Source organism: Triticum dicoccoides, chromosome 3B, assembly GCF_002162155.2.
Source record: "Triticum dicoccoides isolate Atlit2015 ecotype Zavitan chromosome 3B, WEW_v2.0, whole genome shotgun sequence".
NCBI lineage: Eukaryota > Viridiplantae > Streptophyta > Magnoliopsida > Poales > Poaceae > Triticum > Triticum dicoccoides.
This window is the reverse complement of record NC_041385.1, coordinates 173,996,285-174,011,290: the sequence shown is the minus strand read 5'-3', so window position 1 is coordinate 174,011,290 and position 15,006 is coordinate 173,996,285. Positions and strand designations below refer to the sequence as shown.

Genomic DNA, 15,006 nt, shown 5'->3' with positions numbered 1-15,006 from the left:
GTCGGTGTCAAAACCGGCGGATCTCGGGTAGGGGGTCCCGAACTGTGCGTCTAGGCGGATGGTAACAGGAGACGAGGGACACGATGTTTTACCCAGGTTCGGGCCCTCTCGATGGAGGTAAAACCCTACGTCCTGCTTGATTAATATTGATGATATGGGTAGTACAAGAGTGGATCTACCACGAGATTAAGGAGGCTAAACCCTAAAGCTAGCCTATGGTATGATTGTTGTAATGTATGTTGTCCTACGGACTAAAGCCCTCCGGTTTATATAGACACCGGAGGGGGCTAGGGTTACACAGAGTCGGTTACAATGGTAGGAGATCTACATATCCGTATTGCCAAGCTTGTCTTCCACGCCAAGGAAAGTCCCATCCGGACACGGGACGGAGTCTTCAATCTTGTATCTTCGTAGTCTTGGAGTCCGGCGGACGATGATAGTCCGGTTGTCCGGACACCCCCTAGTCCAGGACTCCCTCAGACGTCCTTAGCCTCTTGTAGGCGACAAGATCATCAAAAGACCAAGACTCTAAGTCCAACTAGGTTGGTGCGGCCACTATGCTAGAATGGGTATGCACCTTAATTGATGAGAGAAGGTGAGACAAGACGAAGGTTGATGGGCTCATGGTGAAAGGGTGTGTAAGTCACATGTTTGATGAATTCCTTCGTGAGATGATTCATTTCACGGATATGAATATCATCAAAGAAGTTTGGAAAATATTTCTTCTGGGTCATGCTTTTCTTATATCCTATATATCTAAGTAAATGATTTCATTTAAATGCACATGCAAGTCATTAACACCATTAAGTGTATGCAACCCTTCCACCTTCAAATATTTCACTACATGCACGCCATCTACATCATCAAGCACATGCAATCCTTCCCCACTAGTAACTTCTATTTTTATTTTTTTAGCAACAAATAATTAAACTTGAATGTCACAAGACAATATAACATGCATTCACCCTACATTTACCTCTATGTTTCTACCGTTCATATGGCTAGAATTTAGTGGGGTAGTATTTTAATAATATTCTAGTTTTACTTTCAATAAATTTGATTCCTATAAATTTCTGCAGCAGTGCGCAGGGTGTTATATAGTCTAGACAAGTTAATCTTGTGCGGTTTTTCTCTGCCAAATCCACCTGCCCTATGGTGGAGAGGGGCAGTGTCGGTACTTCAATTGAAAAATAAATATAAACACCAACTGTGAAACTAATGGTAATATGGCTCAGTTTGCAGCGTCGGTACGATGCAATTAATTTATAATCTGCTGTTCAAAATTAGTCATAAAAACAGATAAAAATGAATCAGACAAACACCAAAAAAATGTAGAAGTGGGTGGGGCAAATGGAATTATGCCACCAAATTGTCAAACCAACCATATGCGCAGCAAGTAACCACCCTAGTATTTTACTACAAACAAATCGAAACCACAAGGAAAGACCTAGCCTTAACATATGACTTTGTCTCACTTTGGTATTGTGGAGGCTTTTCAGACTCCTAGCTATTTGTTTATACTACCGGACATTGCAGTTAGTTGAGAGGTAGCAAAAAAAATAGCAAATTGCCATAATAATTAAGCTCACAGACACCCCGCAAAAAAAGAAGAAGCCTGCAGACCACAATAGACACAAAGTAGCCGGAAATCCGACATCTAGATTACATTCATATTCTACCTTTAGAAACTTTCGAAGGAGTGCCTCAACCTCTATGAGATGTGGATGTAATAGAATGGTTGTAGATATATCTGACAAAGCCATAGCCCGCATAAACTCTACGAAAGAACTAGTAGCGGAGTAGGTGTGAACTTAACATTTAATACTTCCTCCGTCCCGAAATAAGTGTCTCAACTTTGTACTAGCTCTAATACAAATTTGTACTAAGCTCAAGACACTTATTTTGGGACGGGGGAGTATTATACTACAAAAGTTTTTTCCGGGGAATTATATTACAAAAGTTAGAAAAATACACGACGTAAACACCACTTTCATACATCACACAACCTCGTGCAATGACTTCTTCTTGTGTGATGAAATCAACTATTTTTTCCTATAACGTGAACGAGTCGTAAGAAAAGCCCTATGATCGGGCAACATATATGTAAAGAACTGCCCTAAAGTTTACTCCAGTGACTACTGACCGAGAAGCTCACCTGCTATGATCCGAGGTCTTTCTACGGAATTCCTCAAAGTGAAAAAAGGTCTTCCGACGGATCATGCATGCACACGCTCAACAGCTCATGAGCCACCAGCCACAACGACGACACGCTAACCCACGCGTCGAACAAGGCGCCTATATAAACATGAGCTCCGGTGCATATGTATTCCACACAAGCATATAGAGTCTAATAAGGCTTTAAGATACAGTAATCAAGATGGTTTCTTCCACGCCATACCTTGTCGTGCTCTTGTGCCTCGCGAGCCTCCTGCAGGCATCGCTGACGGCGGGTTTTGAGCTGCCGGAATCCGAGGTGAGAAGCAGGTTTTCCAAGTGGATGACCAAGTACTCCAAGCGCTACTCATGCCATGAGGAGGAGGAGAAGCGGTTCGGAATCTTCAAGCAGAACACCAACTCCATCGGCGCATTCGCCAGCCAGACCACGGTGAACGCCGTCGTGGGTGGGTTCGGGCCGCAGACCATCACCACGGTCAGGGTGGGCATGAACAGGTTCGGCGACCTCAACCCCAGCGAGGTCGTCGAGCAGTTCACCGGGTTCAACAACACCGCCTTCCGCACCCCCAAGCCCTCGCCCCTCCCCTACCACTCCTGGAAGCCGTGCTGCGTCGACTGGCGCTCCAGCGGCGCCGTCACCGGCGTCAAGTTTCAGGGCTCTTGCTGTAAGTCAAGCTAGATATAATGTACAGTATATAGAACCGCTCCTACAGCTCTGCTACGTTTACTTATGTTGTGCATGCATGGACATGTTTATGGCAGTGTCATGCTGGGCGTTCGCGGCCGTGGCGGCCATCGAGGGCATGAACAAGATCAGGACCGGCAAGCTGGTGTCGCTGTCGGAGCAGCAGCTCGTGGACTGCGACACCGGGAGCAGCGGCTGCAGCGGTGGGCGCTCCGACACGGCGCTCGGCCTCGCGGCAGCCCGCGGCGGCCTCACGTCGGAGGCGAAGTACCCGTACAGCGGCATCCAGGGCAGCTGTGACGTGGACAAGGTGCTGTTCGACAACCAGGCGTCCGTCAAGGGCATCAAGGCCGTGCCGCCCAACGACGAGCATCAGCTGGCGCTTGCCGTGGCGATGCAGCCCGTGACGGTGTACATCGACGCCAGCGCCTGGGAGTTTCAGTTCTACACCGGTGGCATCTACCGCGGGCCTTGCTCCTCCGAGGCGACGAGGGTGAACCATGCCGTCACCATCGTCGGCTACTGCGAAGGCCCCGGCGACAACAACAAGTACTGGATCGCCAAGAACTCGTGGAGCAACGACTGGGGTGACCAGGGCTACATCTACCTCGCCAAGGACGTGTCATGGCGGACGGGCACCTGCGGCCTCGCCACCTCGCCCTTCTACCCAACGGCTTGACCCATTCCGGCTTGCCGGCGGAGCTTTTGCATTCGCCAACTGCTTGTTTTGTTTTATTTTGTGAGAGAGATGCCAATCGCTTATGTGAAGTACTAGTGCGCCGATCATACATACGGCACAAAATGATTGATGTATGTGTGGTATTGATTGTTTTTTTCAGCTGTGATAATGCACAATAAGATATTAATAAAGTACAGAATCATTTGGCTTCTGCTGTTTTTGGCATTGCGGTGGATTGTGTTAATCCCATCAACTCTCCAGTTTTTGTTTATTTATTAGACTCTGATTCACCTCCTTTCGCCTATTTTCACACCTAAACAACTACTAGAAGACTGCCCCGCGCTTTGCTGCGGTAATACTAAAAGAAATCCAGAACACATTTGACTTTGAATAAAAGAGATAACTTGTCAGAAAAATAACAGTTCATCAATTAAAATTAAAATAAATAAAAAATGCTTTGCATGTACCCAAGAAAAAAACATACCTATTTTTAGGAAATAAATAGCAAATGATGCCTAAATTTAAATTTAAGAAAAAATGTCATACATCAACAGATAATTGAGTGCACATTTGCATATGAATGCTACACGAACTGTTGAAGTTGTATCGAATATAGTGTACAAGTTAGGTTACAGTTGGACTTGTAGTTGTATTGTGTTTAGATAGGATATGGAGTCGTGTCCTAGTAGGACACTTGTATCCTAGGCCTCTCATATATAGCGGGGCTAGACACACGATGTAACCTATGCCAACATAATAGCACCGGAACGCAGGGGAAGCCGGCGGCATGTGCCGGTGTCCAGGGCGACCGGGTGCGGTATTGTAGCGGTGTCATGGGGAGGAGTCCCATAGTCAGGCCCCGGGAATGTAGCCATATCGGTGAACCTCGTTAACAAATCTCGGTGTTGTGCTCATGTGATTGCTTGGTCCTCGGATGATCGACAGTGGCCTCGGATTTATTCTAACAAGTGGTATCAGAGCTCAGAGAGTCGAAGCCTATTTCAGCGGGAAAAGCGAGTGACATGCAGTTCGGACTAGAGCCCAAGGGTCTGATGAAAGCGTGAAACTCGTCATCGGTCGGTGATGATCGGTGGTACTCTGCAGTGGGGTTTGAGTGGTGTGGGTTCGCGGCCCTTGAGACTCGACCGGGACAGCGGAGGCTCGACGCGGTAATAGCGGCGAGGCGTGCGGCGCGCACGGGACATGGAGACGGGCCAGGGCTCTGGTGGTCATACATGTGATGAGGCAACTGCCAATTTGACTCAGGATGACAAACAAGCAATGGTGAAATTCCTTCAAGTTTCAGACAGGCGGTCAAGAAAGGAGCGGTGATGTTGAGTTCAGGTAACTATTTTGTGTGACACCCAATATGTGAGTTGTTCACTTTCACGCAGGTCAGCGGTCAGTGTGTGATGGCGTTGGACAGATACTCTGGAAGTTGGGAGCACAAACTAGAGTAAGGGGAACTTAATTTTGCTCGAGTGTTGACTGTGATCAAGAAAAGAAGGGACTACAAGTTGCAGGTGGAGTCACATGGAGTCTTTGAAGTAGTAGCGGTACTCATGGGATAAGCTCAAGTCCAATGTACATGAAAGTTTGACGCATGGACAAAGGGTGGTGGAGTTTGTTGAAGTTGTGTCGAATATAGTGTACAAGTTAGGTTACAGTTGGACTTGTAGTTATAGTGTGTTTAGATAGGATATGGAGTCGTGTCCTAGTAGGACACTTGTATCCTAGGCCTCTCATATATAGCGGGGCTAGACACATGATGTAACATATGCCAACATAATAGCACCGGAACGCAGGGGAAGCCGGCGGCATGTGCCGGTGTCCAGGGCGACCGGGTGCAGTATTGTAGCGGTGTCATGGGGAGGAGTGCCCATAGTCAGGCCCCGGTGATGTAGCCATATCGGTGAACCTCGTTAACAAATCTCGGTGTTGTGCTCGTGTGATTGCTTGGTCATCGGATGATCGACAGTGGCCTCGGATTTATTCTAACACAAACCTTGTTTTTAATCAATGCTACACAAACTGAGTTCCATCTTTCATGTGAAGTCCGCAACTTTTTTTTTGAGGGGAGTGAAGCGCACAACTTGGAGCTCAAATAAATACTATAAGATCTCCATGTTAAATCCCTGGACCTTTTTTTAGATTTAATCCATAGACCTACCTACAAATCAATATTAAAAAAATATCAAAATATTCACCTAACTACACGGATGAATAGCCGTGGCAACCATTAGCAAGCAAAACGGACGACCAGGACACATCACGGGAGATCCTATTCCGCGACCAGTGCCGTGGAAAGGGAGCAAATACGTACCCGGGAAAATATCTGGCGCACCGGAGCTTGTGGTGCTACCGGTGCACCGATCTCACATTGTAATTTTAAAATGTTTAAAAAATTCTGAAAAAAATTAGCACAATAACACAATATCAATGTAGGTTGTCGCAAAATTTTAAGTCAAAAAATCGAAGCATTACATGAAAAACAAAAATGACAAATTCAGCACTAAATAGTATATAACATAACTTGGGCTTTAGATTCGGCCCGTTATCACACTGATGTCAAATTTTTCGTTTTTGTATCTCAAAAAATATTTAATTTATTTGTACGAAACTTTGTGACATCATTCATTGATGTTGTGTTAACATGCTAGAATTTTTATTATATTTTTTAAAATATTTAAGGCATCCGGTGCACCGGTAGCACCACAAGTACGGATGCACCGGATACATTCCCCCCCCCACCCCCCCACCTTGAGGGCGCACTATGGGACGACCCAGTAGGGGTGCGAGGCGTCCCTTCTTTTCTTCAATTTTTTGTTCCATTTTTTTATTCGAAATTTAAACAAATATTCGCAAATATGAAATATATTCATGAATTTTATAAAAATATCATAAATTAGAAAATGATCACGAATTCAATTTTTTGGTTTTTTAATGAACATGAATTTAAAAAACGTGAATACCCGAAAATTGAATTTAAATCTTGTAAAAATTTGAAAGAACATATTCAGGAATTCAAGAAAATTTCATAATTTTGAGAAAGTGATCATAAAATACAAAAAATGTTCACGATTTTAGAAAAAAAAATCATGATTTTAAAAATGTCCATGAATTAAAAAATATTTTTGATATAAAGAACTGTTTGTGGATTGAAAAATGTTCACAAGTTTGATAATTTTTTCGTGGCTTGAAAAAATGATTGGGAATTTAAAAATGTTCTTGAATTTGAATAAAATGATCTTGGAACCCAAAAAATATTCATGAATTTCAAAAAGAATTGTGAACTAGAAACATGTTCATGTATTTAATTATTATTTTTGTGATTTTCATGGATATGAAAAGTTTGCCCGTTCAACTAAAATTCACGAATTTTTAATATCTTCTAAATTTTTGTAAACATTCACTGATTCAAAAAATGCCGAATTGAAATTAAATTAGAAAATTATTAGAAAATAGAAACGATAATAACAAGGAAAAATAGAACAAAACTAACAGAAAGAAAACGAAAATAAATGGTTCAGGGAAGGTTATAGAACCTTTGAAAACCGTTGGAAGAAATACATGGCCGAAGTCCGTAAATGGGCTAGCCATACCGCGTCGCTAGCATCCAGGAGGTGCGTGTTTCCTCATTATTCACGCCATACGCGGGAAATAGGAACGGCACACACATGACACCCAACCCAGAACGTGAGCCTCTTCACCCCTTGGTACAGGCATAGGATGCCCAAAGCATTATTTTTTACAAGAAAGCCCAAAGTTCATAGCTCAATAGATCTTTGAAATCATTAGTTAAAGAGTACTCCTCGCAAAGATCATTCTCACCTTCCCAGGTTGTCACTGCATGTACGCCACTTGTCGCAACCTGGAAGTTTTCTCTTTTTTCGTAGATCCGTTTATTTAAAATGTTTTATGTCTTGAACCTTGTGTCTAAATCTTGAATCATTTTCACCATTGGATTCCTCGCGTCGAGATCTTCAAATTTAGATCCCATGTTGATAAATTTTGATGAACTTTTCTTTCACGAAAAAACCAAACCGGGAACACGTTTTTTCCCTTCGAAAGAGGCATGACAGTACCTCATGCGGAATCACAACTCTGCCTCTCGCGAAAGCAAAACCGTGCCTCTCTGGAAGGATTTTTTTTTCGTTTCTGAGAGGCACGAGTACAGCTGTGCCTCTCGCGAAAGCACAACTGTGTCTCTCATGAAAGCAAAAAAGTGCCTCTCTGGAAGGAAAAAAAATGGAAAACACGTTTTTTTTCGTTTCCGGGAGGCACGCGCATGCCTCTCGCGAAAAGCAAAACCGTGCCTCTCACGGTAGCAAAATCGTACCTACCGCCGAAGAAAAAAAAACAAAAAACATGTTTTTTGTGCAAAAATAATAGTTAAGGAGGACCGGTGGAAAACCAAAATGTCAAAAAACAGGAAAAAACATTTTAAAAGCCAAAACGCGTGCGGAAAAATAAAATAAAGAAACAAAATCCGGATAGAGCGTCCAGAGCGTGACACGTGGTGGCGGCTGAGAGCGCGTCAAGTGGCGTTGATCGTTTTAAGGCCCCAAAGGAGCGGTCGTCAACTAGTTGCCCTTCTATGTCTTGCTTCTAGCGAGACCTAAGAACCCTCGCTTGAAAGAGAGACCCAGATGGGCCAGCCCAGACGCACAGGAGGGCACAGCCTTACATTTTTCTGTTTTCTTTTCATGTTTCCTGTTTTCGTTTTTTCCATTATTTTTTGTTTACTTTGGATTATACTTTCAAATATAATTAAATGTGAGCAAAACATATGTATTAAAAAAAATACTTAATCAAGCATTTGAAAAAAATATTGAACAATTATTTGTATAAAAATATTAAACAAATATTTGAAAAATGTTAAATGTGCATAGAAAAATGTTGTCCATGTATTGAAAAATGATGAAAACATTGTTCATGTATTTAGAAAATGTTAATCAATCATTTGACAAAATATTGAAAAATTATTTGGAAAATGCTAATCAAGTATTTGAAAAAAATGTGCAAAGAAAAATTGTTAACAATGTATTAAAAAATGATGAAATTATTTATCGTGTATTTGAAAAATATTAATCAAGGATCTAAAAAAACGTATAACAAGTATTTCAAAATATAATCAAGCATATGAGAAATGTTAAATGTGTATAGAAAATATGTTGACCGTGTATTGAAAAAATGATGAAAATTTTGATCATGTATTTAAAATGTCAATCAAGCATTTGAAAAAAGTTGAACAAGTATTTAAAAAATGCTAATCAGGCATTTTAAAAATATTATATCTGTATAGAAAATATGATGGCCATGTATTAACAAAATGTTAATCAAGCATTTTAAGGAAAGATAAAATGTATAGAATTTTTTTTTTGACGAGGTACTCAGAAAATGTTAATGTTATATTTGAATAATGATACATGTGTATAGAAAATATGTTGGCAATGTATTAAAAAATGTTAATCTTGTAAATAGAAAATGTGAATCAAGCATATTAAAAATTAATATTTTAAAGGAAAAAAGTTGACCCACGTATTCAAAAATTTGAATCTTGTATTTACGAAATGTTAATCGGGCATTTGAAATATATTTAAATGTGTATAATAAAATGTTGACCATGTAATATATTTTATTTTTAAAATGTTAAGCATATATATAGAAAAAGTGTTGACCATGTATTCGAAAAATGTTAATCCTGTATTTGAAAAATGTTAATCCTGTATTTGAAAAATGTTAATCAACCATTTGAAACATGTTTAAAATGTGTATAGAAGATATGTTGACCATCTATAAAAAAATATTAATATTGTAATTAAGAAATTTTAATCAAGCATCCTAAAAAATGTTTAAAATGTATAGAAATAATATTGACCATGTGTTTGAAAATGTGAATCAAGCATTTGAAAAAAACTATTCAATCTTTTGGAAAATGTTTAAAATGTGTATAGAAAAACATTGACCACGTATTAAAAATATATTGTACTTTTATTGAAAATATGTTAAACATGTATTAGAATATTTTATTAGATATAGACTAAAAATGTGTATTAAAAACAATGAATGCCTGAGAGAAAACAAAAGAAAACTGATAAAAACTAGAAACAAACAAACAAACCCGAAGAAAAATGAAGAGAAAAGGAAGAAAAGAGAAAAGCCAATGAAAACTAAGAAAGAAACAAAGATAACCAAAGAAAAACAAAATAAAAAAGGAAGAGAATAAAAAAAAACCAGTGAAAACTGAGAAGAATACGAAAAGCAAACAAAAAAGGAAGGAAAGAAAAATGAATGAAACCGAGTGAGAAGCAAAGAAAAACGGTTAAAAGCAAATAAAAACAGAAAAACCGGATGATGTATTGAGTAAAACAAGTAAAAACCAAAAAAACTACAAAAAAGCAAAACTGAAAAAACCTAGCAAAACCAGCGAACGAAGCTCAGCGAGTGAGCAAACTCTCTCGAAAAAAGCGAACAAAAAAAACACAAAACTGGGCCAGCCCAATTGATACATCGCAGAGGACAGAGCTTCAGCGAGTTAAAAGAAAGTCTCGCGTTGAAGCAAGATATAGTCGCTGCGGGAAGGAAAGGTCATGACATGGGTTGTGCATAGGATCAGCGATTTAATTTATTTGGTGGTGGGCCAGTGGCGTCCGTTACAAAGTGTGAAGAGAAACGTAGGTGACGGGGAGAGGACAAATCTGCACCACATGCTTTGAATCAGACGGCTACAAATAATTAAGGTCACGTGGAGGGCTGTGGATGCAGCAAAGCCATTAATGGTTGTTAGTGTGGTTTGTGTATGTTCAACAGCCGCAAACCGATCACAAAAGTAACTACTCAGGGAATAACATTTTTAACTTGCTACCGGAAACATTAAGCGTCAGCTCAGATGGGAAGAAACTGTTTACTCCAAACAAACAAACAAAAAAGTAATTGATGCAAAAGTGCAAATGATAACTCACTTTTATTAACAGAAGAGGAAATGCGAATATCTGTATATTTTTAAACAGAAATGCTAGTAGATAGGGGGAATAAGAAGCTGAAAACTACTGTAGTTACAGATACCCTTGGCTGCACCAGCTCAGATCAGTACAAAATTCAGGTCATCAAGAGAAAACTAGAAGAGCTTTACATAATTACATAACCTCAGCTCAGATTTACAGTAATGCCGATACACCGACAGAGGGTGCCGTAGAGATGCAAACCCTCAACATTTGCATTCTTTGAGATAGTAGTCAAGGAACTTCGGTTTACACAAGATTTTCTCCTGTAACCAGAGGTGCGGAATTTCGTGCAGGTTTATAAGAGTTCCCAATCATCCTCCAGACCATCTGATGAACAAACTACTTCATAGCAAACATCTACTGATTTCTGTGGTCTAAAGGGGACGGCCTGATGCACATTCATATCCTTCTTTGACCACCGGAGTTTATTCGACAAGCTCCTCATCAACACTTTCTGCAAGGAGTAAAAACATCGGTTGCCATGCTTTTGGGTACAAAGTAAAAAGAAAGTAACAAGAATGGCAATAAAAGCAAGCAAAATGAGTATATATGAGATATTTATTTGCTTTCTAATGCAATTTCTCCAAGGATGTTTAGTACTCCCTCCGTTCCTAAATAATTGTCTTTCTAGAGATTTCAACAAGTGACTACATACGGAGCAAAATGAATGAACCTACACTCTAAAACATGTCTACATACATCCGTATGTTGTAGTCCATTTGAGATGGCTAGAAAGACAATTATTTAGGAACGGAGGGAGTAGATAAATTCAGAAAGAGTAATACAGCCTAGTTATTTCACACAAAAGGACATGATGCTGTAATTGCATTAATCTACTACCACGACCAATTCTTACTATTACCACAGTACCACCATATTTCAAGTACTTGGTACCTTGAATGATGTGTTTTTTGGTTGAGGAACCGAGGATGCCTCTGCTTTGTTATATTTCATCTGCTCCTGGCCATCCCGGAGGTCTACATTAACAAAATCTGTGGCCTCGTCAGTAGACATATTTGGATCATCAGCACCAGCGAACACCTCTGCACTCAAGTAATGTGAAACAGACCCAACAGACAAATTCTTTATGTAACCTATTTAGCAGACAGAAGCAACATTATTGTCTGTAAAGTTAAGATATTCGGAATATATTTTTTCGTTATTTTCCATTCTCTGGAAGCACATTCAAATGTTGTGGAAAAACATAAAGTCATGTTCACACATTTCAAAATTTGGAAGGAAAAAAAGCTACAAACCGTGCTTTGTTGATTCTTCATGGCTGTTCTCACTGCATAATTCTGATTGCTCTTCATCATTTCCCTTTCCAAGCAGAATTGCTCCATCAAAAGCAGCTGCCAAAACATAAATGTCAGTTAAATACTATTAAAGAAATTGAGGGATTAGAGGACATTATTTGCTAAGATTAAAATCAAGTAATGCTGCTTGTTGAAATTGATTATTTTCACCTCAGCGTACCCCCTCATGGATAAAGATGAGCAAAATGATAATTTCTCGATTGTTTACCTGAAGGTCCTGAACCAGGGAGTTCAACTTGCTCGATGATTTTATTTCCGTTCGCTTCTTCAGATACATAATCTTGGACTACGGTGGCTAGCTCTGTTAGGACATATCAATTCAATAAAATCAGTCAGTAATAATATTGATGGTAGCAGGAAGTGCACAACAAATGTTATAGTCAGTAACGTGGCAATGGTTTGGCTCCATAATTCTGAAGAAATTACAGTACAGCTATTTTCTATTTGAGACAGCTGATCATGCTTTCTACATCACAATCAGTCAATTACATGCAAGTCCATATTGAAAGGCCCCTATGATCTGAGTAAATAAGATAAGGAAAGATAAATCCAGACCAGGTGATTGTCGTGGTGTTACAGAATTCCATTGATTCCATAATATAATTTCCTCCTCACTGCTAACAGATCCCCCTAGTGAATTGTGATTTTCAGGAGCGCAGTTATTGGAGAGATCCTCTGAATTGCAAAAAGCAACTTCCTCCTTGGTGTCAGCAGTTCTCTCAAGTGAAATGGAGTCTTCAGAAGCACACATGGCTGCAGGCAAGAGAATAAACCATATGATCTATTAGAACAATGGTGTCATCAGGTTACTTCAGTGCCCATCAGAAAAAAATATCCCCTTCACACAAAGTATTTTCTGGGCACACAATATACTAAAGCTAAGGGGCTGTTTGGTTTCTGCCTGCACTGACCCTACCAAGGCATTGGCGCGCCAATAAATTGGCGAAGCCTTCACCTGCCACCAGCTCGCCAATCGTCGGCATAAAGATCAACGTGAAGCTGAACTAGAGGACTGGGCTGGTTGGGGCTCGCCAAATAATTGGCTTCCATCCAAGCACTTGCCCACGGGAGTGGTCAACGCCAATAAATTGGCTGGGCAAGTTGGGGTACCAATCCAAACGGCCTCTAAATGACAAGGAACTGGAACAGGAATCTAAGCAATCTTATGTATGATCAAGGACAAACCTGGAGTTGTAGATGAAACAGACTCAGTTTCATGAACATCAGTAGCAGTTGAGCCGAGAGAACGGTCTTCCGCGGTAACGAGAGATGAAGGATAACCAGAGAATCCTTCGTTAGGGTTAACTTGCTGCATTTTAACACGTGTGGAGGGAGATCCGGTTATGGCACCGTTATTAGATGGATCCGTTAATGTCCCATGGTCTTTGTCCGGAAATTTATCATCAGGAGAGTGAGCGTAAATCAGCGCATGGATATCCTCAACTAGCTCAACAGCTTTATCGTGAGCAGAATCAAGATATTTGATCGGTAACTGTCAAATGTGAGTCAAATCACTACCAAAGCATTGCCAAAAAATCATATATCATGCTAAATATCTGCCTGTAGGAATAAAATCAAGACAATTGTGCTAAATGTGAAGGTAAGAAAGGCACTACCTCCATGAACTTCTTCATATTTTCTCCAAACCCATCAAACGTGATACCCATATCAAATCCATCCATGAGCGAAATAGAACCAATATAATCTGAATCCAGTCCTCTCGCCATTGGCTTTCCGTGTCAAGAAAAAGGCATAAATATCCTGTTTCTGCATTTAATGGTAGAAAATTTAACACTATTAAGCAGAAAAACATAAAATTTACCCCACATGATTGTACATTCTCGCATACCACATAGTCGAGGGTTGACTCCTGACTAAAGCACTGAAGTGATAAACCATGAATAAAGCTCTTGGCACGACGATCACCAACTTGTGGTATTTGGCACTGAAGTTCTCTAAATTGGAGTATTTACCAACAATTTTTAAACATAACCTACTAGCAGGAAAGTACCTTACAGCAAACAATTTTTCCGCATATAACCTACTAACTGAAAATAAATAGGCATGCTCTTGTTCCTGCTAGTAGTTGTTGACAATCCCTCGACCAAATTACACAGGGTGACATTTGTGGGGTTTATTATGTGTGGTTTTACGTTAATTCGAGGAGCAATATTTTATTTTGCTGAACATTTGTGGGGTTTATTATGTGTGGTTTTACGTTGATTCGAGGAGCAATTTTTTATTTTGTGGCCTACAGACTCTGAAACCACCGAGCCGTTCATATATTTTGCTGCCTACAGCCTCTGAAACCATCGAACCACAAGGGCCTGAAGTGAACTCCTCCCAAACTCCCAATAGAACCCCAGTACGCGGCCCTAAAAGGAGCGACGTATTCAACATAATCAGTTGATCCGATTCATCAACACAGCACGCCAACACTAACAGAGAAACAGCAGCGCCGAGGAAAATAATCGCAAGAAAAATCGAGCTGAAACACGAACAGACGCCCGTCGATCGCCGCATTATCGAACTAATCAGGGAACCTGATCACTTGCCAGAGCAGGGAAAAAACAGAGAGACTTGGAACAATATGCAAGAAAAGAGACGCTCTCACCTCTAGGTTGCCGCCGGCGACCACGGGCGCGCGAGAGGGCGGCGCCGGGAGGGGGAGCTCCGGCCGCGGCTTCTAGGTTGTGGCCGTCGCACGCAGGAGAGAAGAACCAGACGACAGAAGAGGTGGAAAAGCTAGGTAGTATAATAATAGTGGTATAGAAAATAATAATAAATACGAGAAGTAGAAGGGATCAAGTGCGAATCTTTGGGAGCACGAACTCTTCCTCCCCGTGTGGCTTGCGGCCCGAGTTTCTGCCGCCGAACGAACTTCTGATTCTGATCAAGCTGGTCGCCTCTGGGATCAATCTCCTCCGTTGATACGGGTCCAAGAGTATTGCGTTACATGGAACAGAGTTTCTGACAGAGAACGCAAACACCCCGTCCCGTTATTACAAAACTTATATACTACCTCTTCTTTTTTGCGAAAAAGGTTTAGTACAAAACTTTTTTTTTGCGGGGTAAGTTAGTACAAAACTTGTCCGAGTAGGAAAAAGAACCGCCGGATGATTGTGGTACGAGTGCCAGGTGACA

General features: G+C 40.7%; 2 protein-coding genes across 3 annotated transcripts; one reads left to right on the top strand and one right to left on the bottom strand.

The window, feature by feature from the left end:
* The first annotated feature begins 2,351 nt into the window (after positions 1–2,351).
* Positions 2,352–3,730, top strand: LOC119275400 (ervatamin-B-like). Its single transcript, XM_037556222.1, has 2 exons — positions 2,352–2,840; positions 2,938–3,730. The coding sequence occupies exons 1-2, from the start codon at positions 2,378–2,380 to the stop codon at positions 3,537–3,539; spliced, it is 1,065 nt and encodes a 354-aa protein (XP_037412119.1). The 5' UTR covers positions 2,352–2,377; the 3' UTR covers positions 3,540–3,730.
* A 6,761-nt stretch (positions 3,731–10,491) lies between these two features.
* Positions 10,492–14,661, bottom strand: LOC119275399. 2 transcript variants are annotated; one of them, XM_037556220.1, is made up of 8 exons: positions 14,477–14,661; positions 13,479–13,629; positions 13,048–13,354; positions 12,418–12,615; positions 12,071–12,163; positions 11,803–11,898; positions 11,441–11,538; positions 10,492–11,000 (listed from the first exon to the last, which is right to left on the bottom strand). In XM_037556220.1, the coding sequence occupies exons 2-8, from the start codon at positions 13,587–13,589 to the stop codon at positions 10,842–10,844; spliced, it is 1,062 nt and encodes a 353-aa protein (XP_037412117.1). In that variant the 5' UTR covers positions 13,590–13,629; positions 14,477–14,661; the 3' UTR covers positions 10,492–10,841. The 2 variants fall into 2 exon arrangements, with proteins under 2 accessions (XP_037412117.1, XP_037412118.1); XM_037556221.1 differs by having other exon boundaries at positions 11,441–11,523; positions 14,477–14,617.
* Positions 14,662–15,006: the final 345 nt, after the last annotated feature.